The sequence below is a fragment of the Nannospalax galili genome, unplaced genomic scaffold (genome assembly GCF_000622305.1).
Source record: "Nannospalax galili isolate Female #2095 unplaced genomic scaffold, S.galili_v1.0 scaffold415, whole genome shotgun sequence".
Taxonomy (NCBI): Eukaryota; Metazoa; Chordata; class Mammalia; order Rodentia; family Spalacidae; genus Nannospalax; species Nannospalax galili.
The window spans coordinates 2964008-2986007 of NW_008337494.1; the positions used below are offsets into that span (position 1 = coordinate 2964008).

At 39.2% G+C, this 22000-nt stretch overlaps 1 protein-coding gene across 10 annotated transcripts in view; it reads right to left on the bottom strand.

The window, feature by feature from the left end:
- The window catches only part of Nr1h4 (nuclear receptor subfamily 1 group H member 4), an 83149-nt gene that overhangs the window by 49423 nt on the left and 11726 nt on the right, over positions 1–22000 (bottom strand). For 3 of the 10 annotated variants that reach the window (XM_029563347.1, XM_029563342.1, XM_029563344.1), the window contains exons 2-4: positions 18143–18175; positions 17002–17135; positions 720–1091 (exon numbers count right to left, since the gene is read on the bottom strand). In XM_029563347.1, coding sequence (XP_029419207.1) covers positions 720–1091; positions 17002–17068 — 439 coding nt within the window. In that variant the 5' untranslated portion in view covers positions 17069–17135; positions 18143–18175. Of the gene's footprint in view, positions 1–719; positions 1092–8751; positions 8883–17001; positions 17136–18142; positions 18176–22000 lie in introns of those variants that run through there. The other 7 variants (XM_029563346.1, XM_029563340.1, XM_029563343.1 and 4 more) reach the window with 3 other exon arrangements.

Genomic DNA, 22000 nt, shown 5'->3' on the forward strand with positions numbered 1-22000 from the left:
GCTATGTAGACCAGGCTGGCCTTGAACTCACAGAGATCCACCTGCCTCTGCCTCTCAGGTGCTGGGACTACAGGCATGCGCCACCACGCCCAGCTTCATAATTATTTTTTTTAAAAAAGAAAGTGAGAATGCAAAAGATGTTAAAAGGATATGGGAATGGAGATATTTTCCGAAATAGACAGAAAAAAAATGAGAAAGCCTAAGCAAGTGATTAGCCAGGTTCTTGGCTAAAAGTTAAAATGTCCTTGGGCCTCTTAGCAACATATTCTAAGGGCCAAAAATAACAAAAGTATTTGGGAGCTCTTATCCAATCCCTAAAAGATTTTAGGGTTACCTTTTCAGAGGGGTAATGTTAGAGTAGCAAAAAGCCCCATTTAAAAAAAAGAAAGGAAGGAAGGAAGGAGAAGAAAGAAGAAAGAAGAAAGAAGAGGAAGGAAAAGGAAAGAAAGAAAGAAAGAAAGAAAGAAAGAAAGAAAGAAAGAAAGATTGAAAGAAAAAAGTTGTTAGAAAAAAGTGATGGGGAAATATGGGAGGTGTTAAATGGGAGGGAGTGGGCATGGATTTGATCAAAACACCTTATATGCATTACAAAATTCTTAATAAAGTTTTTTCTAATGTTAAATAAAAAGGTTATCTGAGAAAAAGGAAGGATCCAGTTGAAGGACTTGAACAACCAACACAGTAGAATTTTACTAGACTGCTGATCAACGGATGCTTACCTTTACAGCCCTCGCAGGTCAGTGCATTGTAATGGTACCCAGATGCTCTGTCTCCACAAACAACACATAGCTCATCCCCTTTTATTCTTCCTGCTGCTGATGTGCCCATGCGGGGCTTCTTCATCACAGGCATCTCTGCTACCTCAGTCTCTCCCTGGTAGACAGTCTCAGCTGGCATTCGCCTGAGTTCATAGATTCCAGGAGAGCACCACTCTTCAGGTTGCTGGGGGTAGAAACCCAGGTTGGAATAATAGGATGACGAGGGGGAGACCTGAGGTTGAACTTGAGGAAACTGAACATTGCTGTACTGTGAGTATGGTTCCACATCCAGATTCTGTCCCAGAGGGCCTGCTGATTGTTCTGTGAGGACACCTGAACAGAAGTGACAACAAAATTAAAATCAGTGTCATCATTCTAGAAGTTAGAGAGGTAGTTAGCTTCATGGTTAGGTATAGCAGATCTAAAATTTAAATAGAAATATATTTATATAAGCTATGAATTTATAAAAATTAATATATATGAAAATATATTTAACCATATAAAATTAACTTTTAAATATACATGTATATATGTATACACATATATGTATACATATGCATATGAAATATATACATGTATATACGATGTTTAAATGACAAATTGTAACCTCAGATAAAAATGTGCAACACAGGCTGTGCATGATGGCTTTTAATCTGAGCACTTGGGCGGCAAGGCCAGGTAGATCTCTGTGAGATTGAGGCCAGCATGGTCTACATAGTGAGTTCCAGGCCAGCCGGGGACTACAGGGAAACCCTGACTCAAAAACAATGTACAACATAGAGGCTAGTCCAATAACATATGGCTAATAAGTAATGAACTCTTGAAAACTAATAAGGGAACATTTAGCAACCTACAGATAAAAGGATAAAGGACAGAGTCTTTAGAAATTGTCTCATAAACCCACAAAAATGTTTCTCTTTGCCAATAAATTCAAGTTGATTCACTGTTGGAAAAACAAACACTTAGAGTGCAATTCATCAATATTTTCCAGTATTTGAAACTCTAAAATCCAGCAACAATTTTCCAGTGCTAGAAATAATTTTAGACATATACTTAAATCTATATGAAAGGTATTCATTTGCAGCACCGTTTAAGGACCAGATATTGGGAACAATTTAAACACTTATCACTGGAGTCTGGTTGAAAAAAATTGCTATATTCATACACAAATATTGTACAGATGCACAAAAATTATTTGCATCTCCATAATTATAGTGATGATATGGAAAGATTTCTACCATATGCAGCTATTTGCAAAAGGTAAACAGTATGTATATTCAAGCAGTATGAAAACTACTGTGTGTATGTGTGTGTGTATTGGTCAGCAAGACCTCTTCTTTATGATATATAATAAATTGAGTGGTGGTGAGTGTGGAGGTGATATTGCATTATTTTCTCAGATAGGAGATTGCATCATCTTTTTACTGTTTGAGATTTTTGTCATGTACATGTAATTTTAATTGTAAAATGAAATGGCGCTTTAAAAACGAATGCACTTTTAGCACCCATCTCTCTGGATTAAGATCCACGTTTCGTTATTTAACATCTATGTGAAAGTGGCAATTTCTTAACAGCTTTAAAGCTATGAAATCATAGCTTTCCCTTCATAAAACAGGGAATAATAATGCCTACAATAACAATTGGGTTGATGTAAAAATTAAAAGAGATAATGCATGTCAGACACTTTGCTAAATTGGCACAGAAGAAGAAATTTGGCTCAAAAAATTATAGCTGGCTTTAAAACTGGAATAATAATCATTTCTACTACCATTATTATTAAATGAGCTGCTTAGATATAACACCTCTCAGGGCTGGATAGATGGCTCAACTGTTAAGAGCCTATACTGCTCTTACAGAAGATCTGGGTTCAGTTCCCAACTCCTATACCGGGTGGCTTACAGCTGCTTGTAACTCTAGCTCCTGGCTATCTGACACCTTCTTCGGGCCTCTGTGGGTACCTGCATACATGTGGTGCCCATAAATTCACACAGGCACATACATATACACATAAAAATAAATAAATAAGCAAATAAATAAGTCTTTAAAAACTTTCTAGGCAATAAAAATGATTAGGTTATGAAAATGCTTTTATTCTTTGAAATACCAACTATGTTCCTTAGAAAACAGTGTTTAAATTATGCAAAAATGCTAAAACGATGGCCATAAATAGATAAGATCCTGTGTAAATGCATCTGAATCTTTAAAGCACTGTCAGATAACCTTAGACTGAAATTCTGCTCCATCTGTTATGATAGTGGTACTTTGAGCAAATTACTTAAGCTGTTGGCAGTGCTCACACCACCAGCTTCAGATGGAAGTCTCTATATGAAGGGTCATGCAGATGACAGAATCAGATGGTAAAGACTCACACTTCCTCATCCAAAACACTTGGAAGCAGATGTATTTTAGAATTCAATTTTTCTTTATTTTAGGGGTGGTGGAAGATGGCTCAGTGGTAAAGTATTTGTTGTATAAGCATGAGGACCCGATTTCATATCCCCAGCACCCATGTTAAAAAGCTAGGCTTTTTATGCATCTGTACCCAGCACTGGTGGAGTAGAGACAAGAGGATCCCTGAGGACTCACAAACCAGTCAGTCTACCTGAAACAGAAAGCCCCCAGTTCAGTGAGAGAACCAGTCTCACACACATACAAATTTAGAGCCTATAGCTTGGGCTTGACCTCCAGAACTACAAAAAGCAGAAAAAAAATGTGATTCCAGAGTAAAATGCAGTGGTATTTACAACACTGTATGAACTCAGGATCAAGCCAGGTGTGGTGGCATAAGCCTTTAATCCCAGCACTTGGGAGGCAGAGGCAGGCAGATCTTTGTGAGTTCGAGGCCAACCTGGTCTACCTAGTAAGTTCCAGGCCAACTGGGGTTACAAGAAGACCCTGTCTCAAAAAGACAAAAAAAAAAAAAAAAAAAAAAAAAAAAAAAAAAAAAAAAACCTCAGGATCAAACAGCAACATTTTCCATGGTGAAATGCTATGAATATTCACACAAAGTAGAACAAATACTAGCAAACAGTTTCACATCTGTTCAGTCCAGATTCAGCCACCCAAGAAATTCTTATCGAACTTAAAAAAAAAAAATCAATAGGTTCAAGCACTTTTGGAATTTGGAATTGCACTTATGGATTCTGGACCTATGTACTAATGCCTTTCAATGTGTTCAAAAGATGGTTGATACTACTATTATTACTCTTAGTGGCAGATTTTTCGGTGGATTTCTTCCTAATACTAGCCATTTTCTCATTATTTCTCACAATAATCCAATGAGGTAGATAATTATCTACCAGTTACAAAAGAGTATCTTGGGGTATCCTTCAAACATCAGAACCAAATGCAGTGATATTTATACCACTGGATAGAACTATTTTGTAGGGGCTGGAGAGATGGCTCAATGATTAAGAGGGCTGGCTGCTCTTGCAGAGGACCCGGGGTTGATTCCCAGCACCCACATGGCAGCTAAAAACCATCTATAACTCCAGTTCCAGGGGATACCAATGCCTTCTTCTGACCTCTGTGGGCATTGCATGACATTGGTACACTTACACACACAGACAATATACTCATACACATAAAAATAATAAATAAAACTTTTTTTAAAAGAATTCCCTTGTCAAAGTTACCACTTGCTCCTAAATAGTTGAGATTTGAACTTTGGAGTCTGACTTCAAATCTCATGTGCTGAATCACTATTCTCTGGCCAAAGCATGACATGCAGTGACTTTCTCTCCTCTGCTCTCTGTACCTGAACTTGCGACTTCTGCTTAACATAATCTACAAACAGCCCTGTCAGGCTCAGCATGCATGATCCTTTCTTCTCCAGCCATTTTCCACGTTCTAATTTCTCTGTTTCTTGAATATCTTGCTACTTTCCATCTCGGGGCTTTTCCTACCCACTACTTCCTGTGCCTAGATCCTTCCTTAGCATAGCTAATCCCCTCCAGACTTCATCTCTCTCATCTTCACTTAGCTACATACATCCTTTTAAGGACTGTTTCTCTTGGAAAGTCTTCTCTGGATCTAGGTCTTGAGAACCATGGTTCTGAATTTAACTATGGTATCTAAAACCCGTTACTACCTTGCTACCCAGCCCTGGACCTCTCTTTGTTAGTCTATAAAGAAAGACCCTTATGCTAGATGATCTTCTGATTCTTCCTTATGTATAAAATCTCTATAAGCATATGTCTTATTCATGAGCATTAAAATTTAAAGCTTTTTTACACTGGCAAAGCAGGGTATCCACATATTAAACATTGAGGAGACTACATTCTGTTGACTCAGGAAATGACTGACAGCCCACAATATACAGTATCTGTGCAAAAATCAATTTCCTTCCTTTCGTGCCCAACTTGTCCATATCAGTTAGAAAAAAAAATCAGTGTATCTGACAGACAAAAGATTTTGGTAAAGCCACATTGTCTTATGACTACAAAATATAAGAACAAAGATATGAAATTATTAAAGAAAAGATATAGTGTTAGCAAAGTCATGATCCATCCCACAACCAAATATGACTAAAATTTCATAAGTTAAGAAAATGTAAAAGACCTAAAAAAAATTAGTGTCACTCTTCCCTAGATTTTACCTTTTAATATATCTCCTCAAGTCTCCCTCCACCCAGAGCCCAGTTTCTCCCCACCATAGTTTAGTAAAATTAAGCAACTTAACCAAGATCAAATAATCAATTAACAGCAGAATCTAGATTCTAGAGAATCAAAGAAAATGGTTAATTTTTTCTCTTTTCGACAATTTAGTTTTTGAACATTATTTCATCAAAGCAAATATTTCCATAACCAAGAAACAACAGAATCCCAACTCAGGTGGGATAATGGTATCAACATTATAATATTTTATTTTTTTTTTCATTTTATGTGTATGAGTGTATGTAAGTGAGTGCACCCGTGTTGTGCAATGCCGCGGAGGTCAGAAGAGGGCTTCGGATTCCCCTGGAACTGGAGTTAAGGATGGTTCATAGCTGCCATGTGGGTGCTAGGAATCAAACCCAGGTCCTCTATAAGAGCAGTCAGTGCTTTTAACCATTGAGCCATCTCTCCAGCATTATAATAATCCCTGGAACCATCTAAATTAAAATGCAAAGCAGGTTGGTAGGTAGTTCAGTCAGTAAAATTCCTGCCGAACATGCATGAGGACCTACGTTCGACTCTCAGAACCCATGGAAAAAGTCAGGTGTGATATGACATGTTTGCAATCCCAGCACTGAGGAAACAAGGACAGGAGGATCCTTGGGACCCATTTACCTGCACCCCATATGTGCACATGTGTACACATATATGCATACACAAATACAAAACTTTTCCAAGGTTATGGAGAATATGCTAACACAATAAAACATGGGAATATATGGGAACAGTGGACAATACTATTAATTAATGCTTCTATTCTCAAAGCAGATCGACTTCCAGTGTTTCATATGTGTTCACTGAATATTCACAAAGTACATGGGTTAATACACAGACAGTGTAAAACCAAAGAATCAGTGTAGCCAACAAATCCCAAGTAGCCGAAGAACAATTTCTACTATGTAATTGACTTAAACACTACCTGCACTTTTTCTAGTTTAATTTCTCTGTAAAATTGGACCATTAACCCCAACTTGTTATTTCATAAGGTAATTTGAGCATATAGTACAGCTGTTGAGAAAAAGGTTTAATCCAGACATATACACACACAGTCTGTTCTAATGACATAAACATTGGGGTATTTTTTTCATTATATGCATTGGACACTTGCTATTTGGCACACATGTGAAACTTCAAGGGCACAAACAAGATAGAAAAAGCCCAGCCTTCCTTCCTCTTGTTAATGTGTTGAGTGAATGGGAATGTCAAGGGCTGGGACAACAGCAAAAAATAACAGATCTATGTGATAGAGAAGATGCAGAGGATGTTGAAATGGATCAACTTTAATTGACAGTATTCCTTTAGACAGGAAATGCGCCATTAGAGTGTAAGGTAGAGTTCCTAAACAGGAACACCATGGATAAACTCTGAGGGAGTCTGAAGAAAGCCAACGTCTAGATAAGGACCCCTAGCTCTCCATAGCTTTTCATCCAAAGGAACTTTCTGAGATGAAAGATGCATTCCACACCTACTAATACAATAACCACAAACCACGTGGGGACGTTGAACACTGAAGATGCAGTTAGTGATACTAAGGAACAGAGTTTTAAATTTCACTTAAAATTAAATAGTTACATGTAGCTAATGACTGTCATAGTCAACAGTGCAGCTCTGGGGAGTTTGTGACCAGAACCACTGTGGACCCAAGAGAGAATCAGATCCCCATATTAATGATGAAACTTTCCCACAATCTCAGTTAGTTTCTGATGCCCCTGAGAAATGGTCTTGTTCTTTATTTTTGTTTTAATCCCTGAAACAGTGCTAAGCACAGCAAATGTTCGATGAATATTTGTTGAATTGGAGTGGAAAATCGCCTTTGTACTTTCCTTTATTTCCTAAGCCAAATGATATGGCTTCATTCGTGAACTTGTTTGCCATTCCTGGCGCCAGGACCTTGTGATGTTGGTGCCTCTTCCTGCCTTGTCAGCTGGGGCCTCCTCTGTGAGGTCTGCCCCAGTTCCCCCAGGCAGAATTAATCTCTTCTACTCTCTGTAAGCACACAAGTATAGTGCTTATCAGAAACATGTGTAACCGTTCGTGTTTATTCACAGCTTTATCTTCCACACTAAATTTGAAGTGGTAATGAGCAACAAGTTAGAAGTGCACCGAGCAGACAGATCTGGACTCAGTTGATCTGCAACTTGCTAAATATATGAACTTAAGAAAGACCTTGAGCACCTTTTAGCTTCTGTTTCTTCCTCCATAAAACTGGAGTAATATATTGCTAGATCAGAGGCTGCCATACAAACTAGACAAAGAATGCAAGCTGCAGTCTCCACACTGCAAATTCAGTACTTTCTGTTTTCTTGTTACTGTGGTTCATCTGTGAACTCTTGGAGGGAAATAGTAGATTATATTTCCTTTTGTATGATTTCTAGCACTTGACACAATGCCTGGCACATAGTAAATGTTTAATAAATACATGTTAAATTGAAGGGGGTGAAAAGTTTGTTTTCCCAGCCTTCCAAAGTAAGTTCCACTTCTAAATATAGTGTCAGCCACTCCAAAACACCATACCTAAGTGAAATGGTATGCTACCAAGTCTATGATAAAAAATATGTTCATAATTATAATTATTGGGAAAATGATTAGAATTTGATAGAAGTTTAAAAAGACAAATTTACATTTTGTAAAAAAATAAAATATTTATATTGTGTTGTTTTTCATTAATAACTATATTTTAATTCAGTGAAAATATAAATATCCTAGGTTTAAAGTTTTCACTTATCTTGTTTGCTATAGAATATCAAACAAAATCTGCTATAAAACTAGTTCATTAAATTTGTGTTACTTATTTTCTATTTATTATTTTTCCCACCTGCCATAGTCTGCAATACATTTTCTAGCAGGACTGCTGCACACACTTATACAGATGTAATTGAATCAATTTATTCCATGAAATAAATTTATCTTTAGTTCTTGGTGGGCACACTGATGTTTTCTTTACTCTGCTCTAGTTTTAACCCTGGTCACAAATCACTAAACAAGTTGTAGAATCCAGTGAGATCTGAGGCGCACCATTTAAGAAACACAGCATTAAATAACACACTTCAACCTTCAAGTGTCCACTGACAATAATGTTGACATTTGATTGGCCTGAAACAATGGCGCTAATTGGACCTATTAACCCTATGAAGAATCTTAAGGAAGATGTAGTTAGATTGACTCCCAATACAATACCTTCTTAAAACTGTATCTCAACCTCCCACCCCCAGTCTTCTGGGATTGTCTGAGCCACCTTTGACAGAGACCTATGGCGATGACATCAAACAAAAGACACCCAGATTTCCTCAGCACAATGGGAGAATCTCAAGCAAGAGCATCTGTGAACAGGGTCCTACCTTTAGCAGGCTTGACACTCATCATGTCTGGCACGAATCCTGATGGTGTGTGGCTATGGTGAGGACTAATTTGAAATGGATTTTCCAATCCCTGAAACTGCATTACCATTCTCAGCTTATTCACAGCAACTGAAAATGAGGCTAGGTAAGTGAGAGGGGCCAGAGGTTGTGTGGTTTACTGATTAACTTCATTTCAGAGCAGAAAATTTGTAAATGTTTATGAGAAAAGTCTTCAATGCCAAATTGCCTAGTAAGCTGGAAACCAGTGTCTTAGATAAACATTTTCGGGGAACCTTTCCCAGCTTCAAAACTTTTAGAGGGTAAATTTCTGTTCACTGCCTCTAGGACTGGTTGGAAGTCAAACACCATAGTCTAAATCTTTGTATTTGTTCCCAGGATGAGTTTATAAAATTAGAAGCATAAAGAATAATGCAAAAGAGTTTGAGGCCCCAGAAACCTTCTGACCTGGTCAAATGGGTTTCTACCTAGTAGTGTATATAGAATTGTGTCCTGCCCACCCTCCAGTTCATATACTGATGTCCTAGCCTCAGTGACCTTATTTAAAGACAAAGTCCATATGGTTTACCTTTATAGAGAGAGGTAATTAAAATGAGGTTTAGTCCAATATGACTCATGTCTTTATAAAAACCTGGGAAACTGGGCCACAGAAAAACACACTGGAAGAAAAAGGAAGCCATTGACCAGCCAAGCAGAAAGGCCTGCAATAGGCTATTCCCTGACGGCCTCAGGACAAACCACCCCTGCTGATAACCCCCCTGATTTTAGACCTCTGGCCTCCACAACTATATAAACTAATATATTTTGTTGTTCAAGCCACCCAGTTTGTGGTATTTTAGCACAGAAGCCCCCAACCTCCCAAAAAGAACTTATAAATTCAGTCTTTCTTGGCATTTACGAGCTCTGCAGATCCTGAATACATTCCTGAACCATTTCCTACCTTGATTTTCTCACTTGTAAAAAATGGGGCTGACAATTCCACAATCTCATATAGTTATATATGGATTAAATAAAATATCATTAAAATGTTAAGCACATTAGTTATTATCTTTTCATTACATTGGTGTTATAGTTATTGAGTTTGGGGCTTGTAGCTTGGCTTGTTTGTTGAATAGAAATAACTCCTTTTTTATTTTTCTTTCTTTTGGGGAGGTTCTTTTTGAGACAGGGTCTCCCTATAGCCCCAGATGGCCTGGAAATCATTCTGTAGACCAGGCTGGCCTTGATCTCACAGAGATCCACCTGCCTCTACCTCCCAGGTGCTGGGATTAAAAGTATTTCACACTCAGTGAGAAATAACTCCTTTTTAAATCTGGTAGCATAATTTCTGAATATCAAGCTTAAGACTTGACTGGTTTCTTGGAGAGAAAACTTCAGAAGGAAACTCAGTAGGCTAAGGGTTGAACCCAAGTATAATGTAGCCAGATATTATGTAACCTTAGGTACTTTTTTAGCACCTGTGGGCCCCATTCATCTGCATTAACAGATGCCAAAACATAGATAATAACCCTACCCTAGTTCCTTCATGGGCCTATGTGACAGTAAAATGAGGTAATCAGCATGAAAGCAAATTTAAGAGGCAAAGGTGACATATGCATATAATAATCACTCAGTCTTCCCTACAACCTTTCTAAATGTGTAAAGTGCTTCCGTGGCATTATCTCACTGGCTCCTCACTTCTACCCTATGCCGAACACATTATTTATGAGGCCCACTATCTTCAACCCTACCTTACAGAAGAGGAAAAGCAACTCAATGGTGTTAAGTACTTTGTGTATAGTTTTTAGGGAATGGAGCTGAGACTTTAACATGCGACTGTACCCAGCATGACTCCAGTGGTCAGCTGATCATCATTATCACCCAGTGACTGTCAAGACCTGACTGCAGTCCTCAACAACAGTAGGAATTTGAGAGGTCTACAGGTTTCAGAAAATAGAATAGAGAACTCAAGTGTAAAACTGTCATGTGAAGCTGTGAAATTTCCTAACTGACACTCAAAGAATCTTGGATTGGAGGCCTGTGAGTTAATTGCTGCCACTGTGAGGACCTAGCTTCAGCTTTTACCAACAGTAAAACCCTGTGGGGAATCAACCTGTTGGAGAATGCCTTGGTCCATGGTGTGCCATTGTGCTGAGTGAGACCTGGAAACAGCCAAAGTGTAACCTTCATGTAAGGACTGTGAACAACTAACTTCAATGAGGAAAATGAAGTGTTTCTGACCACTGAGAAAAAGAGAAATCCCTATTTGTTGCTCCTAAGCAGTGTGTAAGAGAAACAGAAATTAAGAAACCTGGGCATATTCTGACCCAAAAACCGTATAAAAGGAAAAGGAGTGACCCCTCACTTTGGCACACCTCTGTGTGAGGAATTATAGATCACTGGCACTCTAATGAAATATGATTTCCCCAGCACCCAGCTCAGGGGTGCTATGTAAGATAGATGGGGATTTTCAATTTCTGATGGAAAATTTGATGGGGGGTGGGGAGGTGGGAGTTGGCAGGGTGAGGGTGGATATGGAGGAGGAGATCTAAATATAATCAAAATTTATTGTATGAAATTCTTGAATCAATAACATTTCTCTTAAACTTAAAAAAACATAAAATGGGGCTGGAGAGATGGCTCAGTGTTTAAGAACACTGACTGGTCTTGCAGAAGACCCAGGTTCGAATCCCAGCACCCACATAGCAGCTAACACCTGTCTGTAACTCCAGTTCCAGGGGATCTGACGGCCTCTTCTGTCCTCAGCAGGAGCAACACAGATGCACTTACCTACATATGGGTAATACACGCATATACATAAAACTTAAAAATTTTTTTAAAAACATAAAATGTACTTAGTATAGCGTCTGACACATGGAAAACACCAAGGAAATGATTATTTCATTTCTTCTTATCCCTACAATTTATGTTTGTAATCTGATTTAACAGTCAGTATTTCTCAGTTTGGCACCCTAAGAATCTGTTCTTTATTCTACAAAGTTGAGAGCTAAACCCTCCAATGTGGTAGAAGCACCCACCAGCTGACCACCTTGCCTCTAACCCTTCATCTCATTGCATGCCTTTACCAAACTAGGCATTCCCTAGCTAAAAGAAGCAGTCACCAATTTTGTAACTAGGACTGGCTCGTTTGATATTTTTTCCTTCTCCCATTTCCTTACTCCGTAAACAAGAAACTGGATGTGAGATTTCCTGAGATAGCAAAAACCAAAGTCACAGAGCATTGACAAGAACTTGAGAGACTGTTTGGATCTGTGGTAGGGATATGAAGGAGAGAGGTAGTAGGACTGGGGATGTAGCGTGTGGCAGAGAACTTGCCTAGTAGGTGTGAGGCCCTGGGTTAGATCCATAGCTTTGAAAAAAGGAGAGGGAGAGGCAGGAGGAGAGGGAGGGGAGAAGAGGACAGGGAAGGAGAGAGAACGAAGTGTTTCAATTATGCTAAAATAGAGCTCCATTTTGGCCCCAGCCAGAGGTAGTTTTCCGTCTTCTGGGAGCTTTTAGCTTTAGTTTACCCAACAAGTCAGAACTACATTCACTTGAGTTTATCTCAGTGAGATGGAAAAATACTTGAAGTCAAATGTCAGAAATACTTGATCAAACCTCATCTCAAGATTTTTAATTATATTTTGAGTCATCTGGATGATTCTGTACCATCTGGAAGATTCTTCTAATTGAAGCACACTACTTTGGCGAGAACCAGATTCCAAAGCAACTGCCTTCCGATTAAAAGCAGTATGCCCAGAGAAAATATACATCCATAGTTGAGCGATGCATAAAGGAAGGAGCAAAGGCACTGGAATGAGGGTCTGCCTCCGCCGTTTGCTGGGCTTGATTAGGCATGGGAAGGTGGAAAAACTATTAGATAAAACAATGAAAGTAATATAAACCATGGATTTCAAAGCTGTTCTTATCACAACAATGTTGTAATGTCAAGATGAGGCAGAACATATGTTCCCTTCCTTAAGATGCCCCAAGTTTATTTACATATTGCAGATTTGTATTGACCCCTTGAAAGTTCTTTGCACTCAACAATTCTAAGATAAATAGTACTTCCTTCTTTGAATGAGTAGTGTTTAGCATTTCAATAGTTTAAAATGAACCAAGTACCTGTCAAACTCCAGATTAATCATACTGTTTTAGGATGCCTAACAGTTCTCAGAGTATTGTCCCACACAGCCCATTCCTCCCTTCCAATCGGCTATTTGCTTTATGCAGGAGACAGCTGAGGTTCAGAGTGTGTCACCTGCCTCTGAAATGTATCCTCTCAATCTTATTTTTTTTTTTCCACTCACGTTTAGTGAATTTTCCCCAATACCATGAAGCTAGGTGGTTGGCAGCACACTGCCCTGTGAACATGGGGCTTGGGAACACCAGATTCCTCTTGCTCTTGCTTATTCAGCCCTGTTATTATAGTGCTTTGCTCTATTTCCTTAGTCTTTTACATTCTATGGAGTGTTTTAGTTTTTAAATTTTACTACAAGAAAACACAGATTTTAATTAATGCACCACCTCCTACTCTGTTCACTGTGTTGAACTGCAGGAAGTCCTGGACTTTGCCTTTACTGCTTTTTATTAGGTACTAATTGCATAAAACTTTGCCTTCTTTCATCAGAGATGCCTCTTTTAAGTCACTAAATGAACCTTTGACTAAGTTTCCTGGCTTGAGGGCTCCCCGAGGAAAAGGAGACTTATCTCCATGAGGTCAGCTTGTCTTTCCACTCCTATTCCTCCATGGGGATCTATTTACAGATGGCTAGGTTTCCGAATGGACTTGCCAGGGCAGCAGACTAAGTTAAAGGACCTCAGGGAGGCGATTCCAGCCCGTCTGTAAGTCCATTTTGAACAAGCCTTTTCCTTCTTCTGATGATGGTGTCACACACCCCTAGCCCACCTCTACTTTGAGCTGTGTCTTTCAATACCACACAGGGTGATTTGGCTTAAATATAACAAGAGTCCAGAAGGGTAAAGGAATCAGTGTCCCATCAGAAGCCTGTTATTAAATGTGCCAATCCCTGATCCCTCAACTGGAACTCTCCCAATGCCTTCAGCTCTCTTGGCTCACAGCAGGGATCTGAAAGCCTCACCTCACACTGGTGCTCCCTACTTCCCTGTCTCATCACTCCACTCCCTCCCTTCTCCCTCTCATCAACCCTGCATAAAGTGCCTGTACATAATATATTCCTTCTTTCAGACTTTACTTTTTGAAGTCACTATTTGTACAGTATAGATACTTCTCCTGCAACTTAAGCAAGTCTTTGGAGAGTGCATGATCTCTAACAATCTCCAGAAGAAGCTGAAAGTTATCAGTGGAAAAGTTATTAGTGTCTCCGAGATCCATTAATATATACTCATTGGTATTTGTCTTGAGGACAGGTCGCCTTCCCAAAGTCTTAAAGCTGGGATTTCACTGTGTCTTTTCCTGCACTGAGAGGGATTATGTCCAAGGTCACCTTTAAAGGGCTTGTCAACGTATGTGACAAGAGAGTACCTCTAGTCACCATTTCCTGACATGAACAAGCACATTTTGTAGACTCAAATGCTAAATCCTAGAATTCCCAGCCTAATAATTCCATTATATCAGTTGCATTTAAGAGAGTTGTTCAAGATTTCCATGTTAGTTGATGAAAAAGCAGGAGCCAGAGCCAGTTTTGTAAGCTTCTACCCTCTGCATAAAAATGGGAAGCTAAGACCTTTCCAAGTCCATTCCAGACTTTAAGCACTTGTGCTTGCCATTTCCTCCTTCTAGAATGCTCTTGGCTTCTTGGCTTCCAGTGTTAGGTCAATGCTCGATTCCTTCACCATTCATACCACTAAAGAAGCCATCCCTCCGGTCACTATGACATCACCATACCTTGTTTTCACAACACTTACTATGACTTGGTATGATTTTGTTTATTTATTTATGGAAGTGTTTACTGTAAGTCCATTCTCTACTAAGATCTTTGCTTTATTATTCCCTGCTTTATTCCAATGTCCAGTGCATCATCGGTATTCGATGTGTAAATAGAAGAAACAATAGCCATCCTGTACACTATATCATAAACGTCACTTGCCCTTATAACAACATAGCTGCTGTCTTTCAAGTACGTGGACCATTGGAAAAGATTTGCTTCCTTAGTTATTTGAGCCCATAGATTCTGGGGTCTCTGTTGTAGCTTAAGATGCAAGTGTGAGGAGTTGGGATCTGAGCGTTACTCATTCCTGGTTCATAGTCTTTGCCCTGATATGCTGTACCCTAAACTCAGGGAGGGTAGAATCCACCAGTATCTTCTGAACAAGAAGAGGTTGAGAAGCTGAATGAAGAACTCCGTTTTCTCCATCCTCTTTTCCAGCCCAGGTATGTTGAGTAGGATGTGACTGAGGTCTCATAGGAAATAGATTTAGAAAGAATGCTGAGGCCTGGCTCTAGAACTTGAAGAGGAACCACACGTAGTTCAAGTTAGGTTGCCAGAACAGGGGATCAGATAAAGATTTGACTCCAGCCAAGAATAACAGCTGTGTTGCAGCTTATGTACCTTGTGCTATATATTCCCAGAAACCAGGAAATGTGATAAGAATGTGATCTTGCCAAATAGAGCTGAGGGAGCCACAACACAGAAAGCAGGGGCTGCAGGGCGTGCTTAGCTATCATCTGCAGGTGCTTCTCACCTGACAGTACCTTCTGGCTTTTTTAAGGTCAACCTGGGACTTGGTATGCTTTTATAAAACTGGACTAGTATACAAGCAAAACTTTGCAATCTCCTCCCCAAACTCAAGTACAAACTCAAGCTCAATAGAGCAGTGTAATAATGTTCAGATTGGGAAATTTCAATAGATCATTGCAAAATTTTAGAGAGGAAATGAAAGGTTTTTTTTTGAAAAATAATCTTAAGTGGAATTTTCCTTCATCTATGATGCATAGTGATAGTCTTAATTATTCTGTGAGTTCTGATTGGTAGAAAAAAAATTATGTAGCTATCCATGTATTGAATTTTTCCAGTGAAGGATAGCAATGCAGGTCAAAAGCGAATGATCAGCTGGTCAGACACGGAGTCAGGGCTCCTCTTGCCATTGGCTGTGCCTGTAGGATGGGGGAAAGCCTATGGGAGAATTGAGGCACACCAAGGATATGTGAAAACTGGCATCTCATAAATAATTAGTGCTACTTTTGCTCTCTCTGAGAGCTACTGATCTACAGCTCTTTGCCCTTAAATCTCCTTTGCCGTTCCATTCTACTACTTATTACTAGATTGTTACTGATCCAATACATACAAGGGTTAATGAAAGGTGATTTCTGCCCTTAAATACTCTTATATTGTATAGAGGCAAATAGATAAATAAGTAGGTAGTTCAAATGCCGACGCTTCTTTGGAAATGGGTCAAATACCAGCACACAGAAAAAAGATAATAGCTAGTAGGTAATAGTACTAACTAGAAGTAGTGTTTTCTAGGGTTATCTGACACCAAACAAGAGCTCATGCCTTAACAAATTGAACTTGGTGATATTTCAAGTATTTCCATTTTCATGATCATAGTCTATCATGGTCTATCAATGCTGGGTGGAAACTTGGAGCATCCGAGCCTCCTAGCAAGATTATTATAGAGAAAGGACTCATTTTAAGAGTAGCAAGGAACCCACATCACCCAAAATATGGCCCCATTTGACTCATTGCTAATGTTCCCCATTGAACTCTTTATACTGAGATATTTTTGATAAATGCATAAAGTGGGGCAATATATCACTTTATGGTATCATCTAGTTATAGATCCACTTAAAGCCACTCAGTGCAATTTGTCCTCAGTCCAGTTTAAATGACTAATCATGACACTGTGCCATACATCCCCCAGCATGGGTGCAATGGCAGAAGGAAAGTCTACTGCAGCACTGTATGCTAGGTAACTTTAGCCTTTAATAGGTGCCATATTAAGCTATAAGCTCCATGATTTCATGCTTTAGTACCTACTATAATAATACTAGAATTATCCCTAGAGCAGGAAGCAGCTTCGACTCCCTGCTCAGTTAATCATCTAGTCACATGGCCTTGGCAAATCACAAAGCTCTAGAGACTGACAGTTCTAATCTATAAAAACTAAAAAGGAGCATTGGGTTCAATGGATCCAAGGTCCAACTTGGCAGAAGTGTTCACATTTATTGAGTACTTAGAAGAAACAAGAACTCTTTCTTGGACTCACCTCGGAGGCTTTCTTCTGACATAGTTTGTATTACTTCATATTCAAATCAATTTGACAACTTACCAAATAAATTTTCAGAAAGAGCAAATTCATCCATGGCCTGTAAGTGGGAGTGTTCAATGAGATTCATTTTAATTCCACTCAAATTTTTCAGTTTGAGAATGTACTTCTGCGATGGTGATCTTCAAATAAGAACCCTGAAAGGTAAGTACACAGAGGGTTCATGTTGCCGGATGGCATTGGGAGTTGCTCAGGAGATACAGAGCGAGAGCAGGAAGTTACCGACGTGCAATGGCTCCACCAAAGATGTTTTCCTACAGCCTTTCTACGTGAATGTCCTCCACAGTGCTTGCAGTGCACTTCAACGTCAAGTTCTATGCTTTCAAAGCATATGTTTTTCTAATTTGTCTGGGAAAACATATATTTTCCCTTTAAATTTCTGAAGTTGGGAAATCTGGACAAGATTTGATAACATTTTGGTTATGCATTTCTTTTATATGTAGAAAGAAAAGCAAAAAACATATAAAGGCTTTAAATAAGATGGAATAATTTATGATTTCTTAACTTTATCTGAAAGTTGAACAGGTCTGTGTAAACACATAATAGTGGCTTAAGGATACATCCCACTGGATTTTCTTGACTATGCATTATATCAACGAGTCAAAACTCAGAAATCATTCTCTGAGGGTATACTTTATTTCCTCCTTTTAGGCAAATTTTCAGTGACTTCCATTTTTCACTCTACTGTGTACTTTAGCTCTACATTGGACTAGAGTAAGGGGGGGGGCAGGAGAGATGGCTTAGCAGTTAAGAGCACTGGCTGCTCTTGCAGAGCACCCAGGTTCAATTCCCAGCACCCACTTGGCAGCTAACAACCATCCGTAATGCCAGTTCTAAGGGATCCAACACCCTCTTCTGACCTCTGTGGGCATTGCATGATAGAGGTACACTTACATGCAGGCAATATACTCATATACATGCAATCAAATAATAATAAATATAATATTGAAAGGAAAGTAGGAGAGCTGGGTGTGGTGGCACACGCCTTTAATCCCAGCACTTGGGAGTCAGAGGCAGGCAGAGCTTTGTGAGTTCAAGGTCAGACTGATCTATATAGTGAGTTCCAGGCCCGCTGGGGCTACAGGGAGACACTATCTCAAAAATAATAATAATAATAATAAAGAGAAATGATAGTAGATCTCACCCAAATGTGTGAAGTTTCATTCTGAAGAAATTTCTAGAATAAATCCAAGAGAAGTGATGTTCACATTGAGCTATTTCTGTAAGTTTTCTTTTCTTCCTTCCTTCTTTCTAAGATATTCCTACCTCCCTAAGAAGTAGTAGGAGTGATTGAAGAGTGAAACAGGGTACCCCCAGAGCCTTCTTTTTTAGCCTGTTTCTACTGAGAAATCTTTTCTTCTAACAAATAAATATTTATATTTGCTACCCTGGAAAATAATATTGGAGTTTTGTTGGATAAATATTTATTCCATTAGCTAGCCCACAGGAGCCCACTTTACTTCATTCATTCATTTAGTCATGCTTTCAAGAAGCATTCATTGAGCACTTACTCCACAGTAAACCCTGTGCTGGAACTTTGGAGATAAAATGACAAAAGCCAGAAAGCGGCCACACTCCACAGTGTCGAGCTAAATGAGGAACAGAGACATGCGTGAAGTGATCACACAAGCTCAGCTGACTACATATTGTCATGGAAGGGGTTTGTGAAGACAAGGAATGGGGTGCTCTAATAGGTTTGTGTGAAGAGATCAGGAAGCAGCTGAAGAAAGATGTGCCTTTTTGGTTTTCTGATTGATAAATTGATTCATTGGCTTTTTGAGGCAGGTTTCACTAAATACGGCAGGCTGGCTGGCCATGAACTCACAGCCTCGTGCTTACTGAGATTACAGGTATGCATCTGGCAGAAGACATGCCTTCCAGGGCAATTAAATTTTTTTTAATTTTATTATTACTTTTATTGTATGTGTATATTTGCCTGCATGTATGTAAGGATACCCATGCCATGCAATGTCCACAGAGGTCAGAAGAGGGTGTCGGATCCCTTGGAACTGGAGTTACAGATGGTGGTTAGCTTCCATGTGGGTGCTGGGAATCGAACCCAGCTCTTCTGTAAGAGCAGCCAGTGCGCTTAACCACTGAGCCATCCCTCCAGCCCCCTCCACCAGAGCAACTTTTAAAGATAGGTGATATTACCATTCTCCTGAATTGACTAGAAAGCACCTCAAAGAGCACGAAGAAGAAAGAATGAGGGAAGACTCCTGAGAAAAGGGACACAAACCACATCCATTGAAAGGATCCAAAAAGACCTAGATCCATCTGTAAGCCAAGGTCATGGCCTCCCTACACACTAGAGAACTCTACTCTCAAGCCCAAGGAGACAATTGACTTTTTGATAGAAAAGCCATTCTGTTAGAAGACACCAAAACCCCTGACCTTCACCCCCAAACAAAATCTCAGTCATCAGAGAGACGCATCATAGTCAGTTTAGTTGGATTTGACTTAAGAGACTTTTTTTGAGCCTAGAGGTAAGAAGGGAAGACCTAATACATAAAAATGGAGTTTGGAAGCATTGAAGGTTAGGAAAGACCCTTCAACAGAATGCAACAAGTAGGAGAGAAAGTTCAGCTCAACTCCACCCTCATTTTCAATTAGCTGTCTCACATCACAGTGGAACTTTGAATCCTTGAGGGCCTAGGAGCTTTCTATGGCAAATGCAAAATAACAGTAGTGCCATTGCCCATGGAGAGGTGCCCAGCAGAGTAATCATGACTTCCAGGTGGTGATGTTCTGTCCTAGGGCTACAAAAAGGAGTAGAAGGAGACTCCAAAACAGAATTAATTATGAACATGAAGAAACCCAAGGCACTTCTGAACTATCTGGAAACTGATTGAAAGAAGTTTTGATAAGGGGCTGGAAGCCAGAGGAATAAGCCAGGAAAGTCCAGTGGTTACCAATAATAAAATCTTATTCACATTCATAAGCTACTTTAGACTAGTATATAAAATACATAAATACCATATATAATATATTATATATCTCTCCTTGGGGCTGGAGAGGTGTCTCAGTGGTTAAGAGTATTGGCTATTCTTGCAGAGGATCTGGATTTGGTTCCCAGCACCCACATGGTAGCTAACAACCATCTGTTGGATCTCCAGTTCCAGGGGATCCAATGTCTTCTTCTGATTTCAGTGGGCACTGTACTACACGGGTACAGTTACATACGTGTAGGCAATATAGTCATACACATAAAATAAAATAAAAATAAAAAATGTGAACAAAGTGGTCTCAATTCATAACAACCCGCAAAGCTAAAAATATTTACTAATTACCCCTCTACCAAAAAGTATTTAAATCCCCACCTTTAGCTCCAGCACAGACTGTCTGGGTTCAGCACCTTCAGGCTATTTGTCAAGGATTTCCACACATATCATTTCTCTAATTAAGGTTATGTGTGCATCCTCCTTTTAGATGTTCTATACCTTATTGGGGGCAAGACCTGTAATAGGAAAACTGACTCCTAAGATACCTGAGATCTTAGCCCTGGAGTCCTTTCCCCTTCAAATCCTCCCTTCCATAAAAGGAGTCATTTTCTGGGTTGAGAATGGGTAATGCCTATTCTCTATAGAAGTGGTCTTTGAACAGTCTTGCTTACTCCCTGGAAGAAGTTCACAGCATACTATTCCCCTTCTATACCATTTTGGGTTGACATTTACATCCTTTCATTCAAAACTGAAATAGCTGCAATAAATGTAGTTTGCAACACATTGTAAAAGTTGATATTTACACTTGTTGCTGCAGCATATGGCAATCTATTCAATTAAATCAAAAGATCACAGCAAGTTAATATCCTTCCCTATGGGGACATTATTTGAACAGCTGAAAAAGTTTTAAATCATTTATCTCTTTCCTTGGGTTTATGCTTCATTTTTGCTCCCTGCAGAATTTTATCCTAATGAGCATCTCCTGTGCCTGAGAGGCCAAAACCACCTTGGCCAACTACAACCTGACATCATTTTCTACCACTAATACAGTATACACATCTGCATATTTTTTTAATTTCTCGAGACTTTAAGATTTTAAACATTTAATTTTTTGTGTTGAGTTTAATCCTCATGATTAGTGCTCACTTGATCATTTGTAGTCAGTCTCTACAGATGAGGTGATGCATTCTCCCCATGACAAAGAGCACAAGTAGAGAAAGCGTGGTATCATACAAGAGTGAGTGAAGACAGAAAAAGAAGACACCATAGTTAGGCACCGCCACAGGCAGCAGGTGACAGGACATACATGCCAGAGGAAGCAGACCTCCTTAGAACACAGCTAACTGTTTTACATAAATAACAAACTTTGAGCAACTGCAAGTAGAGAGCATAAGAATGCTCTGAAGTCAGTGATAAAAGTCCAGATAGCAGGGAGCTACCATTTCTATTCCACATACGTGTTAATCTGTATTAATATAGAGATGATTAAATACAGAATCAGAACAGACAAGAAGACCACCTGAATTTACACATACCCACTTCACAACCTTCTCTCTCAGCCCCCGTTTTCCACTCCTGCCTTGGGATAGAATGAAGGTCAAACAAATAAATCGGTGCCCTCTCTGAGCTCATTTAGTCATTCTCAATAAATCGTGTTGCTAATTTAATCCAGCCCCAACTGGAAGAAGTCTTTCATGGTCTGTTTTCCTAAAAAGCTGTTAAAATTTTATTTTGGGTGGCTAGAGAGATGCCTCAGCAGTTAAGAACACTGGCTGCTTTTCCAAAGGATCTAGATTCAGTTCTCAGCACCCACATGGTGGCTAACAACCATTCATAATTCCAGCTCCAGGAGATTTGACTCCCTCTTCTGGTCTTCACAAGCATTGCAGGCACATCATGCACTTACATACATGCAGGCAAAACACTCATACACTTAACATTTTCTTAATTTAAATTTATTTTTCCGAGAAAAGTACTTTTATATTAAAAGGGCCACTGCAGAAAATTTAAGAAACACAGAAAAGCATTAAAAATGCCAAATCACACTCTACTTTTTTTTT